The sequence below is a fragment of the Diplotaxodon limnothrissa genome, linkage group LG16, assembly GCF_057381915.1.
Source record: "Diplotaxodon limnothrissa isolate DT_005_m linkage group LG16, D_limnothrissa_male_GT1.1, whole genome shotgun sequence".
In the NCBI taxonomy this organism is placed as follows: Eukaryota; Metazoa; Chordata; class Actinopteri; order Cichliformes; family Cichlidae; genus Diplotaxodon; species Diplotaxodon limnothrissa.
In genome coordinates this window covers 23,720,181-23,738,562 of record NC_140611.1, presented here as the reverse complement: position 1 = coordinate 23,738,562, position 18,382 = coordinate 23,720,181, and the positions used below count along the sequence as shown (strand labels likewise).

The window sequence follows — 18,382 nt, the reverse complement described above, 5'->3', positions numbered from 1 at the left end:
ATAGATGCAATGAGAGTGGATTATGTGCACTAAGATCAATGGGGAGAAAAAAAAAGTTTCCTGGTATTTATTCACTCTTAGCAGAACTGTACAATTTGTACCCGAAGTGGAACATAAAGCCCTTGAAAAGTAAGAGCAACAAAGCAGCAAAATGAAACCACTCCAGGAAACTACTCTTAAATTGGGAAAAATTTGAACTCTTTGTACACATTACTGCTGCAGCTCAAAATTTGAAAATTCACCTGTACAGCATATACAGTTTCCAATTTATCTGTTAATATTCCTGCATAGGGTTTTTTTTTTTAATACAATTTAATTTTTCTACATTTGGTTATTTTGTGCATTAAACGTAAGTATGCTGCCCCAATCTACATGACACTAGTTGCCACTTGTATGCTACACATTACATTCTCATGGCTAAGTAACTCAAATTAAAGCCTAAAATTTGTGGAAAAACAAAAAACATAACCAAAACAATTACCCAATCAATGGTGAAATCTTTGTAGTTCTACTTAACAATGACTGTCTTCTCCTCACAGTAAATTAACTTCTAGCAGCTGAATCATTTGCACCCTGGCAGGACCACATTATTTAATCTAAATGGTGGCCTGCCAAAGTCTCCCTTCGGCCCTTTAAGGCCATGTCCATCAGCAAGATCCGAACCGAGTGTCCAGTCACATTTTCTTCAAGGTATGTAGTCAGTTTCAGTGCTTTTTTTTTTGTTAGACCTTCAACGAGATCCATTTACCCATGTCCTTTACCCGTCCCTTTACTGTCCCTCCAACTGATCAAGCCCTGGTAAACAAGTAGAAGCCTGGCACAGGTCAGAGGAGGCCAGGTGATGCCCCCCACCTGAGCCCGTTCCTTCCATCGCTGGCTGTTCCTCCTCTTACGAGCCCAAGCCTCTGAAGAGCTCTGCAGGTGCAACTTCAGTCATCAAGTTTTAAATTTTTATGCGCATTTTTGTTTTTTTGTCACAATTCAAAATTGTCAATATGAGATGTTGCTGGAGGAGGCTGGACTTGAGACCGCAGCACTCATTTGCAGATTTCCAGAGGAGCTTGATCTCCGGATGTGAGGGAGCAAGTAGGGGTCACTTCCCAGCTGGTGAACGTCGATCCGGTCCTCCTTCCTGTATGCCAGGCACCGCCGTATGAAAGCCTGAAAGTTGAAGAATGTATTCAAAATTAACAAGTCATAATGTGTGATGATATTTAAAAGACAGCAACCGTGTGCAAGTTCTGCTACCTTTGCTTCGTTACTGGAAACTGGCTTCACAGGGAACTGAACGTCGGTAGCTTTGAGTATGGTGTTCTCCTGCAGGATATCTTGTTGTGACTGATTGTGGCCAAAAGGCTGGAAAGAAGGACAACTTTATCATCAGGCATAAATTAACATAAACACTGCTAGAAGACCAGCCATCGTCCTTACCTTCCTTCCATACAGACACTGGAAAAAGATGACACCCACAGACCACACATCCACCTTGTTGGAGATCTTTGGAGGTTCTTTACCAACCACAAAACACTCAGGAGGCAAGTACCTGATGTCACAATATGCATAAATCAAAGGACAAGATTGGCACACACATTTATGGTCAGTACCGTTTTTACAATTTTAAGTTACTTATAGATTACTACAACTACAAATAGTAGTAGTAATAGTACTGTTACTACAAATGGGTGCCTATTTTATGCTACTTTTTTCTTTCCATTATACCTTGCTGAAATAAATAAAATCATGCCAGGTATCTATACTGATATGAACTGGGTAATATGTTAGGAACAAAAGGACGCCACATCCTTTGATGGAAATGAAAATTATTAACAATACAGAGAATTCAAAAACAGCCCAAAATCAAAGTGAAAAACTGATGCAGCAGGCTAGTCCAAAATTTCATCACACATCACAACTCAAAATGACACTCCGTAGTTTGTATGGTCCTATGTGCTTGTATGCATGTCTGGCAAAGTCGGGGATGCTCCTAATGGGATGCTATCCTGGGGAATATCCTCCCAGATCTGGACCAGGGCATCACTGAGCTCCTGGACAGTATGAGATGCAACCTGGTGGTGTTGGATGGATGGAAACAATGTCCTAGAGGTGTTCTATTAGATTTAGGTCTGGCAAGTGTGAAAACCAGCCAGTGGTATCGGTTCCTTCATTTTCCAGGAACTGGCTGCATACTCTCGCCACATGAGGCCGGTCATTGTCACGCACCAGGAAGAGCCCAGGACCCATTGCGCAAGCATACAGTCTGACACTGGTTCCAAGGATTTCATCCTGATGGCTAACCTGTAGCGTTTTGTCCAGTTTCCTCAAAGGATGCTCTACACAGCATGTCAAAATATGCCAAGTTTTCAGCTACAGCTAAAATATAGCTCTATTCTCTTTGTTAATAGCCAACAGAATTATCTCTTAATGCGTTGACACAACACTGCCACTGAAAGACACCGAATTCAACATTTATCCCAGGAGTTAATGCCTTTATGCTTGAGCAATTCAATGACTGGTATGAAGAAGCTGACACAAAAGTATTCCTCTAAAAATGTGAGTTACAAGGAGAGAACTGAAAATGAGTACTTAAAAGCACTTAACGCACTCTTAAACTTGGTTCCACCAGGACCATCATCGACATTTAAGGCGTTTCAGGACTGTAACGATGTTAAACACTCAATGTAAGAGTCTACTTCACAAACAGCTTTTGACACTTTCACAAGAGCACAAAACTAAATGCGGGATCTTTGTTTATAAAGAAGTACGCCTATAATATGTTACTGCTACTTTTCAGTAATCATCAATCAACATTTAAAGACAATTTTAAATGTCTGAATGTGATTTAGGAGCATTTCTTCTCACCAGTAGGTTCCTGCACCCTGTGATGTCAGGTCCATCCCATCTACGCCGTAGTTGTCATCATCCATAATTTTGGAAAGACCAAAGTCAGTGATTTTAATTTCCCCACAGGCTGTGCCATCCACCAACAAGATATTACCTTCAAATCAAAACACATTAGGTCAGAACTACAGCAGTAATCACGCTCAATCAGAATCAGAATACTTTATTAATTCCAGGGGGGGAAACTGTTTAAGACTGATCCGTTGTTCAGAAGGGGGTGTTTACCTGGTTTAAGGTCATAATGGATGATGGGAGGTTTGATTTCATTCAGGTATTTTAGTGCATTTACAATCTGCATGACTATGGACCGTGCCTCCTTCTCAGACATTAATTTATGCTGCTTCAAGTAGAAATCCAGGTCGTTGCCCTCGCAGTACTCCATAACGGTGCAAAACCTGTTGGACGGATAAATTAAGTAAGAATTACTTAGTGCATTTTTTTGACACCTTTCACATGCTATAAAATGTGCAGAGTGACTGACGTGTCTGTGTCCAGTGAGAAGTAATCATAAAGTTTCACAATCCTGGGATGGTCCAACTCCTTGTGTATTCTGTACTCTCGACATGCATGCCTGTAGAAAAGGATGATATTTATCATACCATTAGCAACCAAAGCAGGAAGGTGCTGTGCTCCCTTATAATACAAACATATTCACACAGACTAACATACTTGTGATAGTTCTCTTTTTTTTCTTCTCTCCAGTTTTTGTTAAGTTGGTGGATTTTCACAGCAGCGTATCGTTGTTCAATCAAGTCAAAAGCCTGAACGACACAGTGACAGTTAGAATAAACCTGCACAGCAACACTTATTGAGAGTATTTTTCCATGTTTAATGACTTACCTTGTAAACTTCACTAAAGCCTCCTCTGCCTAGAAGATGCAGGAGCAGGTATCTTTCATTCAACGTTGGGTGATCTTTAAATCTTTAGATTGGAGAAAAAATAATAATAATAAAAGGAGGGAGGAGTAAAATTAAAATTTGGACCTATGTGAATCACAAATTAATAAAAAATTAGCTTTGCTAGATCAATTTATTTTAGGTTCAGCACTACAAAGACGAGCAAAGAGTCACATTATGCTGCTTATTAAAAACTTAACGGCAAGTCTTGCATAACAGTTGAAAGTGTCAAATTTCAGCTCCAAATACTGCACAGATAAATAATTTCACCCAGCTTCTGCAACGTTTTAAGAGGTCATTTTTCTGACTACAGGTGTAATCATGAACTGCTGCACATGACGGTTTACAGTAGAGTTCAGCGAGTGAGATAAAGGAGCAGCATACTGCATTATAGCTGATATACAGACATGAATAAATGAGGGGGGAAAAAACAAAGAAATTCTGTTGCTTCTAGCACCTTCTCATTTTAGCTATGGCCGTCTGTGTAAGACAAGTAAGATGTTTTGGTTATAAAAGTCCAAATTTTAGCTGCTCAAACACTGTTTAGATGTTAACGTGCAGATTTTATGAAAACATTTCAGTCACATTTCAAAATCCAATCACTCTCAAAAGAAGCAAAAAATAAATACATGATAATCCCTTTATTTTTATATAGCAAGTTCTTCAGTAAAGTGCAGGCAAGCACACAATATAAGGAGAGAGAAATCTGATGTGATCAATAAACCGAAGCACAAAACAGCAACCTCTAATTTAATTTTCGGTCTCAAAGCTCCCATAATTTTTAATTTCACTTTTAACACAGCTGTAGTCTGTGTGAATACAATCAGAATTAATGTAATACTGCCAACCATATTTAGCAGCTTGATGTGCCAACGACAGGACACTTGCTATTACTCTAAGGACATTGCAAATACAAGTAATCTACTGGGTCTTCATTCCCCCCGGATACTGGAGTACATAAAGACTTATGGGCTGCAGGAGCAAACACAGAACAGACATTTTGTTCGGTTTGCTCATAGCTAATGCATCTCTGAGTTAGCAGACATGGATCTAGCAGGGAAATAATGGCAGACTGAGCTGTTCATTCAGAATTCAAGAGGATGAATCCGTTTGCCAGCTGGGGTGGGGTGGCGTTAACCCATTCTGACACCACAATGGTCTATAAATCAGAACAGCAAGTTCAGACACACTGAATGTGACAGAGAAAGGAACAGACAAAAAGAGATGGGCTTCCCCCCCTCATTTTGTGGGTCTCACAACACACGACGAGAAGCTTAATTTCACATAATACAACCCTTTATTATTCGACTGTGGACGAGGACTGTAGCCTTGCTTGTACATCGTGTTCCAATGTCAATGCAGCAAATGTCAAGGAAAGTGATTTAGACTCACTGTGAGCTGTCTTCGTTATTTATTCTCTTCAGTTCCCGAATGTGAAGGTTGCGCACTCTCTCCAGACGCTCGAGCTCTGCCTGGATCTCAGCTTCTTCCTATAAATGATTCAAACACACAAACACACAAATGCACAGAAGGAACTTCAGAGCACTGACTACAAGGAGACTTCATCAAAACCCACTCATACACATGACGAGCTCGCAATTAAATATTAACATCTGACTTGGTGCAGAGTCCGTTAGGGCTTTTCAGTGAAGCTTTTTTCCCATGAAAACAATGAGTAAATTGACCTTATATTCTTTGCACAATCTTTACTAATGGAACAGGATTTTCAATCAGGAAACTGAGGAAAAAGGTGGAAGAGATAAATGCAGAAAGTTTGGCCACAAGCTAAAATCTAAATAGATGAACAGATTTAAAAAGTCAAAGTTACAGTTCTTTATTGTTATTTTAAATAGCATTAGCATTTTTTACCCCTTTTACAAAGACGTCGGTCATTGCAATTTCTAAGGCTTGTTTACAACCACTGGGAAAGGTCAGGTGATGCAAATTTCAAAGGTTTATGAATATACCAAGTCAACCTTTAGCCCAAAAATATGCAGCCATAGCCCAAAAAGTAGGAGAAGGCTATGCCTCTGCTGTACAGCCACATCTGCTCAAATTGGATGTTCATGGAAGGCTCGGTACAGTTGGCCACATTGAGAGGTGCACGCTAACAGTTATGCCTCGGCCCCACGCAGTTCCCCTGCCTAAACCTCATCAAAAATCTGTAGTCATACCTAAAAAGAGCAGTGAATGCAAGATAGCCCAAGAATCTGACAAAACTAGAACCCTTTTGCAGGAAGAAGGAAACAAGTTCCTCAAACAAGTATTTAGGTGGCTTTTAAAAGTAACCACTCTCACCAAAGGGGGTGTTACTAAGCAATAAGGGCCATGCGTTTAAGTGTATAGCACTCAAAAAGGAAGACATCGGACCTAAAACCCAGCACTGCAATGTTCAATTTTTCTATTTTTTGCCTTTTGTCATACATTTTATTCCATTATAATCTACATTTTTATTAATATTTTATCTTTTTTAATTGATTCATCCTACTTTTAGGCCATTAATGTTTTGTCTGTTTAAATTTCTTACTGTTGCATATTTATTTTGTTCTTTTACTTTGTCAATTATCTGTCAGGCACTCTGAACTATATTAACTTGATTGAACAATCAAACAAAACGTCACAATTCTGTTTACCAGGCTTCATATTTCCACAAACCTTTTTCAGATGTCCAAGTCGCAGTTTGAAGATCTCTTCCTGTTCATGGTACTCTGCTAATGTCAGCCTTTCAAGGATAAGAAAGCATATAAAAACAAAGCATGAGCCTAATTTAACAGTGCGTCTTAAGTTTAACACTTTCAGTTAATACTGTGCTACATGCTGTTAAAATCTGCTTTCCTGGTAAACATGAGGTAATAAAGCAAAACACGGGGGAAAAGGATCCTACACAACACATACACAAGGGTGTGGACTTACAGCTGAGGTAGGCTGGGTTTTAGAAAGGGATCGTTTTCTGCTCCATTCACCGCCTTGGTTTTCCGTTGCTTTGGCTCAGAGTTTGTGGTTGGTGTTTGGGAGTTGTTGGAAGATGGAGGTTTCCTCTTGGCAAGAAGTTTCCTCTGCCTCTCAATGTCTTCTCTCTGTTGGTTTATCCACTCCTGCTGCCTGCCGAAGGACATATTAAAGCTGTTAATTTTAGAGGTACAACTACATTTTAGAATTTTCAACTTGAATCTGACGATGGAAATACTGCAGATGAAGGCTGCAATGCAAAACTCAGTGAAATTATACTAAAAATACTAAGTCTGTTTTGACAACATGAGGTTAAATCTACTCTTAAGCGAATAATGTTAAGAAGTGACGTGGCAGCTGTCCTAGGAAATGAAGCCTTGGAGCTGAGCTTACAACCCCCAACTTTTCAGTAGCAGGGGAATTAAATGTGCATGTAATGTGCAGCTTTAAGGTGTACGTGGAGAGCTAAACTTAAAATATGCAAAGCTTAATAAATAAATGGGAGATAAAAAATGAAAGTTGCTAAAGTTATTCCCATTTACAAAACCGGTGAAAGACATCATTTTACAAACTATAGACCAGTGTCAATACTCTCCCAGTTCTCTAAGATACTGGAAAAACTCTTCATAAAAAGATTTGATAGTTTTGTGGAAAAATATGAATTAATGACAGATAGTCAGTATGGGTTCAGAAGCAACAGATCAACAGCTTTGGCACTGATAGATTTAATGGAAAAGATAACGGAATGTATGGATAATAAGAGGTATGCGCTCGGAGTTTTCTTAGATCTAAAGAAGGCGTTTGATACTGTTAATCATGAAATTCTATTAAAAAAACTGGAAAAGTACGGGTTTAGGGGAGTGGTTTTGGAATGGTTAAAAAGCTATGTAGGGAATAGGCAACAATATGTACAAATAAATGAATATAAATCTAATTTGATGGATATAGCTTGTGGAGTACCTCAAGGTTCAGTACTGGGTCCAAAAATGTTTATTATGTACTTAAATGATATCTGCAGAGTATCGGAGATTTTAAAGTTTGTAATATTTGCAGATGACACAAATATACTGTGTTCAGGTGTGGAGTTGCCACAGGTTTTGGGGATGATCACACAGGAATTAACGATATTAAAGAAGTGGTTTGATATAAATAAATTATCATTGAATCTAGATAAAACCAAATTTATGTTGTTTGGAAACCAAAAGAAAAACATCGAAGTAGAAATATGTGTTGACAATGTATATTTAGAAAGAGTAAATGAAATAAAATTTCTTGGGGTGATCATTGACCACAAGCTCTGTTGGAAGCCACACATTACTTATGTTCGGGGGAAATTGGCACGGGGCATTGCCGTCCTGGGGAAAGCAAAGCATATGTTGGATCAGAAAGCACTGCACATTTTATACTGTGCTTTACTACTGCCATATATGAGCTACTGTGTAGAGGTCTGGGGAAACACATACAAAAGTAACACACAAACAATAACTATAATACAGAAAAGGGCCATTAGATTAATAAATAATGTAGGGTACAGGGACCATACAAATGCACTCTTTGTCAAAATGCAAGCTATTAAATTCCAAGACTTGGTGAAGCTTAAAACAGCGCAAATAATGTATAAAGTAAGAAATAAATTGCTTCCCAAAGAAATCTGTAAATTGTTCATAGAAAGAGAAGGTGGGTATAACTTAAGAGGGAGATGGAATTTAAAAATACAAAGTGCTAGAACAACTTTAAGAACTATGTCTATCTCAATTGCAGGAGTTAAATTATGGAACAGTCTAACAGAAGAAATAAAAGACAGTCAAAACATAAAACAGTTTAAAGTAAAATATAAAAACCTAATTTTAAATAAGTATAAGAATGAAGAAAACGGGGTTAACCCAGGACGGTAATGTTGCTGGTAATGGTGTTGCGGTTCTTTTTTTTTTTTTTGTTTTGTTTTGTTTTGGTTTGTTGTTTTTCCATAACTTGTGTATCTGCAAATATACACATTCTGTATTTTTCATATGAAAGAAACTATACTGTGGTGGGGCTTGCTAATTTCTTGTTTTTGATTTATGTATGTTATGTTTTGTTTTACTTCATATGTTTCATATGTTGTTTGTTTAATTTAAGACAAAAAAAAATTAAATGAATGAGAGGTAAAACTTGAGGGGGTAGGGACAAATAAGTAAATACTTCAGCCTACTCCTTTTCAAACAAATAATGGAATGATATTTTGTAATGATTGTGAAGGCACATGTTTGAAATGTTTGAAATAAAAATGAACTGAACTGAACTGAACTGATAAACAATTTAAAAGCTTCTCACTTGACAAGGTTTTGGAAGGCATAGCCATCTGTCCACTGCTCTGTGAATGAGGCCCCATGTCTCACTGTAGTAAAGTGGCCTAAACGTAGTCTATCCTGCATGCTCTTCTCCCGACAGGCCTGCTTCTCCTGGGTGCTCTGAACAACAACAACATAAAATACAGCATGCAGGTTCACAGCCACACAAACATTCCTGATTTTAATAACGCAGGCTACAGAAAAAACGCTTGTTTACCTTTTCTATAAGTAACTTCTTGCTCATGGTGATGCACTTATTCAAGCGTTCCTTGTATTTCTCAAGTAACTTTTGCTGTTCATCTATCTGTCTCCTGAGATCACAGTTTGCCTGTGAAGCAGAAAATGACACTGGATAAGCAGACATAGAAACAAAATGCTTTACTAAACACATTTACTATAAAACTGAACTCTGGGAAGTTTTATCCACCTTGTTTTTAAACTTGTTCAGTCAATAAAACAGTAAGATGTCCCTCTTACCCTTAACAGGTCATCTATCCTGCCCTCCTTCTTCTCAAGGTCTAGATTCTTGGTGCTTTCAAGGGCAGCCAATTTTAACACTGTCAGGTCAGTCTGGAGTGAAAAACAAAAGGAGTTAAACACTTGTCATATCAAACATGTTTTAAGAGTGAATGCAGAAAGGCTTTGGTTACAACCTCCTCACCTGAACAAATTTGACTGCTAGTTGCTTTGGATGTGCCATATGGTCCCCAAAAGACAGACTAGTAGGAGATGAGCTATTTTGTCTAACCTAGAACACAGAGAGTGATGATATTTTATTTAAAAACAGGTCAACACTATGGTGAGCTACAAAAGAGTTATTTTGTTATTATCACAGCTTACAGAAGTGCCCTGAGTCGAGTGGGAATGTGAATTCTGGGGCGAACGAATCACTGGTGGGGGACCTCTGACAGGACTGGACCCATTTCCTCCCTGGAACTACAAGATGAAAAGAGAGGATAAGTAGCACCGCTGCCTAAGATCTGGTAACAGTAGACAGCCAGTGGGTCCTTTTATTTTACTGTAATGTGGTTACAGACAGGAAATGGATTACGCCTCAGATCTTCAACAGGCTGATATAGCACACATTATTTTCTGGGCACTATATATTCATCTATAGTGCCATGAAGTATACTGTTCATACTTCATATATGAAATATCTGACACAAAACTTACATCGAAATAATCACTTATTTTGGGTCCCCGCACAGTTGATTTTCCTAAAATCAAGAGAAAGCAGGGATGAGTGTTGTGATTTATCAAACATATTTTATTGGAATAACACAAACAACAGGAGTAAAATAATTATAACCGGTATAACAGAACAACACTTACCTTGGCTGCTCTCTGACTGGATCTCAGGTTTCCTTTTTCTGCCTCTAGTTGTTTCAGTCTGTTTCTTCTCTGGGGTCTGAAACATTAAATTTAATTTGGTATAATTTTACAGTATGATTACTGCACAACGGACACTCTGAACCTGAACTGCTGCTGTATTCTCTATATAGTGATAGCTTTTTGTTTCCAATGGGTATTTATAGATATTCATGCTTTATATACAGAATAAGTAATATTACAATAGATGTTTGGAGCTGTAACGGCCTTTTTTTTAAGTCCCCAATAGTCCAGGTTAACAACAGTCAAGAAATGCAACAAGTTCTGGAATAATAAAAGTACTTTCCTAATATCTGAAAAATATTTCCATTATAAATATTGGTCTTTTGAAAAATATAAATAAATAGCATTGTTTCGGTCATGTTGAACCTAGAGGGATCACTGCAAACACCAGTGTTGACCAGACAAATCTCCAGCCTTTAAATGCAAAATATTCGTTTTCAGATCTGATAAATTACCCACCGAATAAGCAGGAGAGCTCCCTCTTTTCACATCAGACCCCTATAATGACAAGGAAAGCTTTAGACCAAAACTTATTACCCATGGATAATAAGTGACCAGACTAACAATGAAAAGCATTTATTGCAAGTGTACTTCATTATTAAATAAAATCTTTATTTAAAAAATTATTAATTAATAGTATAAAATAACCACCAGTATGCAAGTAAATGACAGTTCAAGACTACATTAAAAATATATTGTTTAATTTAACAATATTGATACTGGAAATATTGGTATCATTTCCAGAATAAAGGTTATATAATAATGGAATGCTTAAGATTAGCATGCAAAGGACACAAACACTTGTGTCAAGCATGATTAATCTGGACAGTGTAAATGTGATCAGAGTAGCTCCCACATAGGATTAATAATAATAATAATGATAATAATGGATACTTTATTGATCCCCATGGGGAAATTACTTGTTTTTCTCTGCATTTGACCCATTCACTCAGTGAAGCAGTGGGCAGCCCACTAAGCAGGCGCCCGGGGAGCAGTGTGTAGGGACGGTACCTTGCTCAGGGGTACCTCAGGGTAGCCGTTAAGTGGATTCGAACCGCCGACCTTCCGATCATGGGGCGACCACTTTACCTACTGAGCTATCCCTGCCCCTTTAAAGATATTTACCTCCGACTCCTTGTCACTTGAAGATCCTAGACTCCCAAAACTGTGATTTGAACATTCATTATTGGTCAAGCCCTGAAATAAAGAGAGACAATTAATAACCGAGTCAACACTACAATAGGAAACACTTAAACAATAAATAAATACGTCCTCATTTCTGACTCACTTTGGTTCCCCCGCTTGCGCTGCCAGTGCTGCCCCCTGTGCTGCCGCTGACTCCGCCCATAAAACGAGCCTCCAGCAGCTCCTGTCTCCGGGGGTCCAGGCTGTGCAGCTCCTCCATGGTGCCTGGGAGGATTAGCAACAAATCACAGTGTGTCTCCGTTATTCAACGATCAGCTTAATTGAACCCATTTACTGCCCACTCGAGTGGGCAAATGACACAGCAGCAGTAAGCTTATGAGATTTGAGTCTAGATCAGAATGTAGGCCGAGACCAAATTTCTGCCCGCTCCCTAGTGGCATCCCCAAGGCAGGTTTTGCTATATTTATTCATCAAGTACTGAAGAGATAAGCTAGTTGTGATTATGGTTACACCAACTCTACAGGTAAAAGCCTAATACTTAAATAACAAAAATATTCAAAAGAACGCGTTATATTCTCCAAATGCAGAGGCCACATTCAGAAATTTTCTGTTTTGTTTTTTTTCTTTAAATCATGAGAATCCAAGGGCAACATTTCAAATGCTAGGCAATGCTGCTCACAGCGCTCCTGCGGGAATGATGCAGGAGCACCATGGGCTTTGGTGTTGCTGCAGACTCAGAGGTGCCTGCTCACTAAATCTGTGCTGTAATGAGACAACCATTTTGAAAGGGTTATGGAGGTTTGGCACTGCATCCAAGCTTAGTACAGTAGGTAGGGATTTTCAAAATCCATTTAAGAGTAGGAAAGACAAGAACGCACTGAATATGTTTAAAATTATACCAGCTAGGATTATAAATGTGAACTAAAGATCGAGGATAAAAAGTCATCTTGTAGCATTCAGCGACATGAATTGTTGGAGGATATGTATTACAAACCACTGAAACCAAAATACACGTACTTTTGCTTAAAATATTTCAGCAGTGCAAGAAGAAACCTACAGAAAAAAAAAAAAAAAGTCTCTCTAAACGGAGTGAAAGAAAAAATAGTTACAATTCAAACGTGATTGCCCTGATTATCCCAGATAACAAATACAAATTAAACCACACACAGTTTCACATGAAAAATAAAATCTTCAATGATCTCAGGACTGAATCTGCACTTCATTTAGACCCTGAGGACTTCACATAACAGTTTGCGCACACAGCTAAACAAAAAGTAATTTATTACATCCTCTCAAACCAAACCCTGTCTCCTATTATGGTATGATTTGCAATACATCTGCAAACACAAAGCAACTTAACAAATGGGTTGTAACAGACAGAATACAGCTGGCTCGCCAAACGATACTGACATGAAGCCATTTCCCAGATAAGCACACAAAAAAAGAAGTGTGTCTAACGTAAAAAGAATCACGTGTCCTGTCGTTAATTAAAATCCCTTCTTTACCAATCGTGTCATTCACAAAAACAGCTCCAACGTGCTGTTATACTTTAATTTTCTGAAAAGTCAATAGCTACTTTTAAGAATAAACCATTCTAGGATATTTTTACTTCCAGCATGCTATCAACACCTCCACAGAGAAGCGTCCGTTACCTTTTTTAAATAACCACCACGGTGATCGCTTTAGGCAAATTCTATCTGAAAACTTTTAACTGATGTATTTGCTATCTTTATGTGTATTCAGTAACACATTTAAGCTGAAAAGAGACCTGTTATTAATGTAGTCTTCTAATTTACATTTACTAACACTATATTGTGATCGATAGTTACACTTAGTGAAGTATTTGTGGTGCTATGCATCAAGTCTAGCACCACAGAAGCCATGGAACTGTAAGCCACAATCAGCATTTGCCTCACTGAAATTTGATCAATACGTGCATAATACTGTCATATTTATGCTCTGCAAGCAAGATATAAAATAACAATGATTACACTGATGCATCTGCTTAGCTTATTATAATCACTACTTTGCCCTAACCTCTTGATTAAGACTTAATAAAAAGGTCAAACCGTCATGAATCTGATAATGTTAACTACCCTTTGCAACCACCCGATAGACCTTGTTTTTTTGTTTTTTACTGAGAAATACCTTATTAAAAAATAAATAAATAAATAAAAATTAGGCAACCCGCACATGTTTCTTCCTAACATTGTCATGTTTGTGGATCTGTAATTTCCCAATTAAATTCTGCTCGAGAAATCATTTACTGCAGGTCACGTACCTAACACAGCTAACCATGTTTTTCTGCATGTGGCAGCTTTATCAATTTAAGAGCAAAAAAAAATAAAATAACCTTATGGAGAATATTTGCTTTTTTCCCCCTATATTTGCTTTTTTCCTCTATAAATAGCACTGTGAAAACTATCTGTACCAAGCAGTCTTTAAACAGTGACTTAATTTATTAAGGGAAAGAGCGAGAGAGAGAGAGAGAGAGAGAAAAAAAAAAAAAGGTATCCAAACCCTCACCATGTGTGAAAAAGTAATTGTCCACTAAACCTAATAAGCAAGAACTGCAATTGAGCATTTGTGATATCTGGCAATGAGTCTTTCACATTTATTATCTTCTTTGCAGAATTGTTTTAATTCAGCCACACAGGATGGTTTCTAGCACTGACGGCCTGTTTAAGGTCATGCCAAACCATCTCCAGACTTTGACTTTCAGGCCACTCCAAAACCTTGATTTTATTTGTGTGTTTTGTTTTAACCCATTCAATCTGATGGTTGGACATTCCCCTTCAGGATTTTCTGGATTTCATAGTTCTATCAATTATGCCAAGTCATCCAGGTCCTGAAGCAGCCCAAAGAAATTTTTGACAAACATTAGATGAGCCTTTGTGTTCATTTTGGTGAGCAGTGATTTTCACCTTGGAGCTCTCCCATGGATGCCTTATTTGTACATTATTGTACTTTATTGAGCCCCGTGGGGAAATTGCTCTCTGCATTTAACCCATTCACTCAGTGAAGCAGTGGGCAGCCATTGGGCGCCCGGGGAGCAGTGTGTAGGGACGGTACCTTGCTCAGGGGTACCTCAGGGTAGCTGTTAAGGGGAATCGAACCCCCGACCTTCCGATCATGGGGCAACCACTCTACCTACTGAGCTATCCCTGCCCAGTCGCTTTCCTGTTGTTAAATCAAATCAAACTCTGACCTTAACTGAGGCAGGTGAGGCCTGCAGTTCTTCAGATATTATTCTGGGTGCTTTTGTGACCTCCTGGATAAGTCGATACGGTGTTGGAGTAATTTTGGTAGGTGGCCACTTCTGGGAAGGTTCACCACTGTTCCAGGTTTTCATGGCTCTGACCATGGTTTGCTGGAGTCCCAAAGCCTTAGAAATGGTTTTATAACCCTTTCCATACTGATAGATGTCAACGACTTTGTTTCTCTCCTGTTCTTAAGTGTCTTTTAGATGAGATCTTTCAGCCCAATTCATTTCGTCAGACAGGTTGTTTTTAAGCAATTTCTTGATTCAACAGGTCTGGTAGTAATCAGATATGGGTGTGGCTATCAAAATTAAACAGAACCAAAGAACCAAAGTTAAATAATAAATTAACTGTGATTAACAAACCAGGCAGATTTGGATCATTTTTTCCCCCTTAAAAAATGTAATCATTTAAAAACTGCATTTTGTTTTTAATTGGGTTACCTTTACCCATTTTTTTTGGGTGATTTGAAACATGTGTGGAAAAATAAGCAAAAAAAGAAGCCCTTTGATTTTACACAACACTGTATATAGTAACTAAATATCGCATGCGCCTTAATACATCGGCTTCATTTTCAACTCATTCAAATGATTAGCACCATTTTCACCTCACTACCGCTTAATTAGAAAATCTAACACATGCAGGGAATAACTGGCTTCTACGTTCAGTGATGATTATCATTTCTGCATAAGCTCTGAAATGTCCAATGTTGTAGACGATCAACCAATACTTTTGCATTTTTATGACTTGGTTTTGCTGAGACGGATCCATAACCACATCTCCCCAAATGTTTATGCCAGTTTCACGTCATAAATACACATGAGCTGCGTATTGTTTCTCAAGGATTTGCTTTTGTTTCAAACATGAAGGCCTCAGAGCATAAATATTATCTATATTCAAGCCCCTGCGGGAGCTAGCGGTTGAACCCTTACAGCTCATGGTGTGGATGTGTTTTAACTCCATGCTGCTCAGCAGACAAGCTGACCACCTGTTTATGGCAGACATTTAGAAAGTCGTTTTAAAAAACCAAAAAAAAAAACCAAAAAAAAAAAAAACTGACATTAGATGAACAGGCCATTACAGTCTGAGTCCATTCATTGAAAACTTGAAAACAAAATGAACAAAATAAATTATAGTCTCATTCTCATGTAGTCAGCTATTACTAATTTATGTCAATCTGTGTTTACAAAACGAAGTGGGGAGATTCATCGGTGTCCTAGGCTGGGTAAAGTCCTCCATCATTACAACAGCCAATGAAAACTAACGTCCAGGAAGCAATATTAACATTAAGTTCCAACTACAGATGTATTTTATGGCGTTATGATTGGCATGCTGCATAGCCCAGCCATAAGTTCTCCTTCAGTTTTGCTTGTCATCTCTACACAAACACTGAGTATTACTTAGAGTGAAAAGCTAAGGTCAAGCAAGGCTACCAAGCATCCAGTGCATTAGCTTTAGTTACAGACCACAAATACTTCCAGGATAAAAGCCGATGCAAGACCCCTGTGTACCGTAAAGATGACAAACAACACCACTTACACATGTAGATGATGTGGACACTGATGGAAGGAAAACAGCAGTTAACACACAAAGGATTGCTAACGATGCGATGCACACCTTTGCACTGGCTGCTGCCAATCCACTAAGCATTACTAGAATTTGCTTGATTATCTCCATTTGCACATGATTATCGGTAACCTGGCTAATGTGTGCTCTTAAACAGGCAGCATGCCTAATGGAGGATGCATCGACTACCACAGTTACATTTCTGCTCAAAACAAAGCTTAATCGCCATTGCACTAGTCTTAAGGTTACTGCACTGGCCTGGGCACAGAAAGACGGTCCTGTGTCTTCGGTGCTAGTAGCTAGCCAAACAGGTTCAATGGACTTTGGAGCTGACGCGTTAGAGTAACGTTAGCTAGCGAGCAGATTTCGCCACCAAGATTTGCTCGGTCATTTTAATAGAATTTCCCTTCTATATGCACAAAAAGAACAACACGAACAAGTAGAAAAGACGTGCGGCTTAAAATGTTTCACGATACCTTTCTGGACCTTCACCACTGCCGTGGTATGTAGCTGAAAACACAGTCCGTGTTGGGGACGTGGAGAGCTGGGACCAAAGATGGCGTCCCCTCCAAACTTCCACTACTTTGGATACTCATCAAGCTACTTTTCGTGTGTAGGTGCTGCAGCGCACATGGGTAAGCTTTAACACTGACTGAAAAACTGACCGACTGGCGTGCCCTGTGTGACTTTAGAAGGGCACGGTGACTGCCAGTAGGTGAAAATGTCTAATTATTGTGTTTTAAGGACACAAACCTCTTCACACCTCAGTAGCGAGTCCGGGCTCCGGGCCCACCTCTCCGTCTTCAAGTGGTTGGCTATGAAACGTCACGCATCGTGTGCAAAATTCTTATCGCGAGGGCGAAACATTTCCCCCCCAGCGTCAGCGACAACATACGAAAACATGAACACCATATGTTTTATTTTTACAGGTTACGATGCTCAAAGGGTCAAGACATGACTTTTAAACGAATGAAATGATCGATTTCCTTGTACTAAACTGTCATAGCATGGCATATCAAAAAATCTCTTTTCAATAAATAAATAAACTAATTTATTTAATTAAGAATTAAAATAAATAAATACATAAAACGCTTGAAAGTTAACATAATAATTATAAAAATACTCAAGATTAATAGTTAGATACAATGCAATAATTTTTATTTTCTACTCTCAGGCATAAATTAGAGTAAAGGTTAAGTTGTGATTCTGACGTCCAAAACAAAAAAGTTTCAAGAAATCAAATTAAAAAATTTTTTATTCCGTCAAAATTATGATGGAAACTAAAGATTCTGAAATAGTAATTAAGAAAAAAAGCTTACTTTTGGAAGGGTTAATGGGTTGATATGGAAGCTTGTTTATGTTATTAAAAATCAACTTGTAATTCAAAACTCCGAGTTAATATTTTGACATTTTTAGTTATCTCAAACTTTTGAGTGAAGTATCTTGACATTTCCAGTTAGTCAGAAGTAAGGCAAAACTTTTAGATACTTAGTAAGTTGAAATTTTGAGATAATAACTTAGCTCCCCCTCACATTTTTTCTCCACTGCTGGTAAATAAATTCCATATATTTGATCATAAATTTGAGTATTTCAGTTTAGTAACGATTACATGCTTTAAAACAATTTCTTTCTTGCTAATTTTAACCACTACTAATATACAAACTAAGATATTAGAAGGGACAAATACTTCTTCACAGCACTGCTGATAGCTAGCTTGCCAGATTTTATTGTTACAAAAAGAACAAAAAAATCAAAATAGCATAATCTACAAAAAATCAAACAATATTAAAAAGTACCATAGACCAATACTGAAGGCTTTAATATGTAAAGCAGTGCAAAAAATTTGAAATCGGATAATTAAGTTAATGTAAAGAAAAAAGATAAAAGACTGAGATCATGCAAAAGCAAATTGTAGCAAACAGTGGTGGAAATGACATAACAAAT

The 18,382-nt window shown here is 38.1% G+C and overlaps 1 protein-coding gene across 3 annotated transcripts; it reads right to left on the bottom strand.

Annotated features, from left to right (window-relative positions):
- Positions 1–135: 135 nt before the first annotated feature.
- tlk1a (tousled-like kinase 1a) lies at positions 136–17,237 on the bottom strand. Of its 3 annotated transcripts, none has more exons than XM_085375034.1 (22): positions 17,192–17,237; positions 11,755–11,876; positions 11,592–11,663; positions 10,926–10,964; positions 10,407–10,482; positions 10,248–10,291; positions 9,915–10,010; positions 9,736–9,822; positions 9,552–9,644; positions 9,292–9,402; positions 9,058–9,194; positions 6,709–6,897; positions 6,451–6,517; positions 5,188–5,285; positions 3,739–3,820; positions 3,568–3,659; positions 3,380–3,469; positions 3,124–3,293; positions 2,860–2,995; positions 1,432–1,543; positions 1,249–1,356; positions 136–1,161 (listed from the first exon to the last, which is right to left on the bottom strand). In XM_085375034.1, the coding sequence occupies exons 2-22, from the start codon at positions 11,869–11,871 to the stop codon at positions 991–993; spliced, it is 2,187 nt and encodes a 728-aa protein (XP_085231160.1). In that variant the 5' UTR covers positions 11,872–11,876; positions 17,192–17,237; the 3' UTR covers positions 136–990. The 3 variants fall into 3 exon arrangements, with proteins under 3 accessions (XP_085231160.1, XP_085231159.1, XP_085231161.1); XM_085375033.1 differs by lacking the exon at positions 17,192–17,237 and adding an exon at positions 16,915–16,970; XM_085375035.1 differs by lacking the exon at positions 17,192–17,237 and adding an exon at positions 16,490–16,547.
- Positions 17,238–18,382: the final 1,145 nt, after the last annotated feature.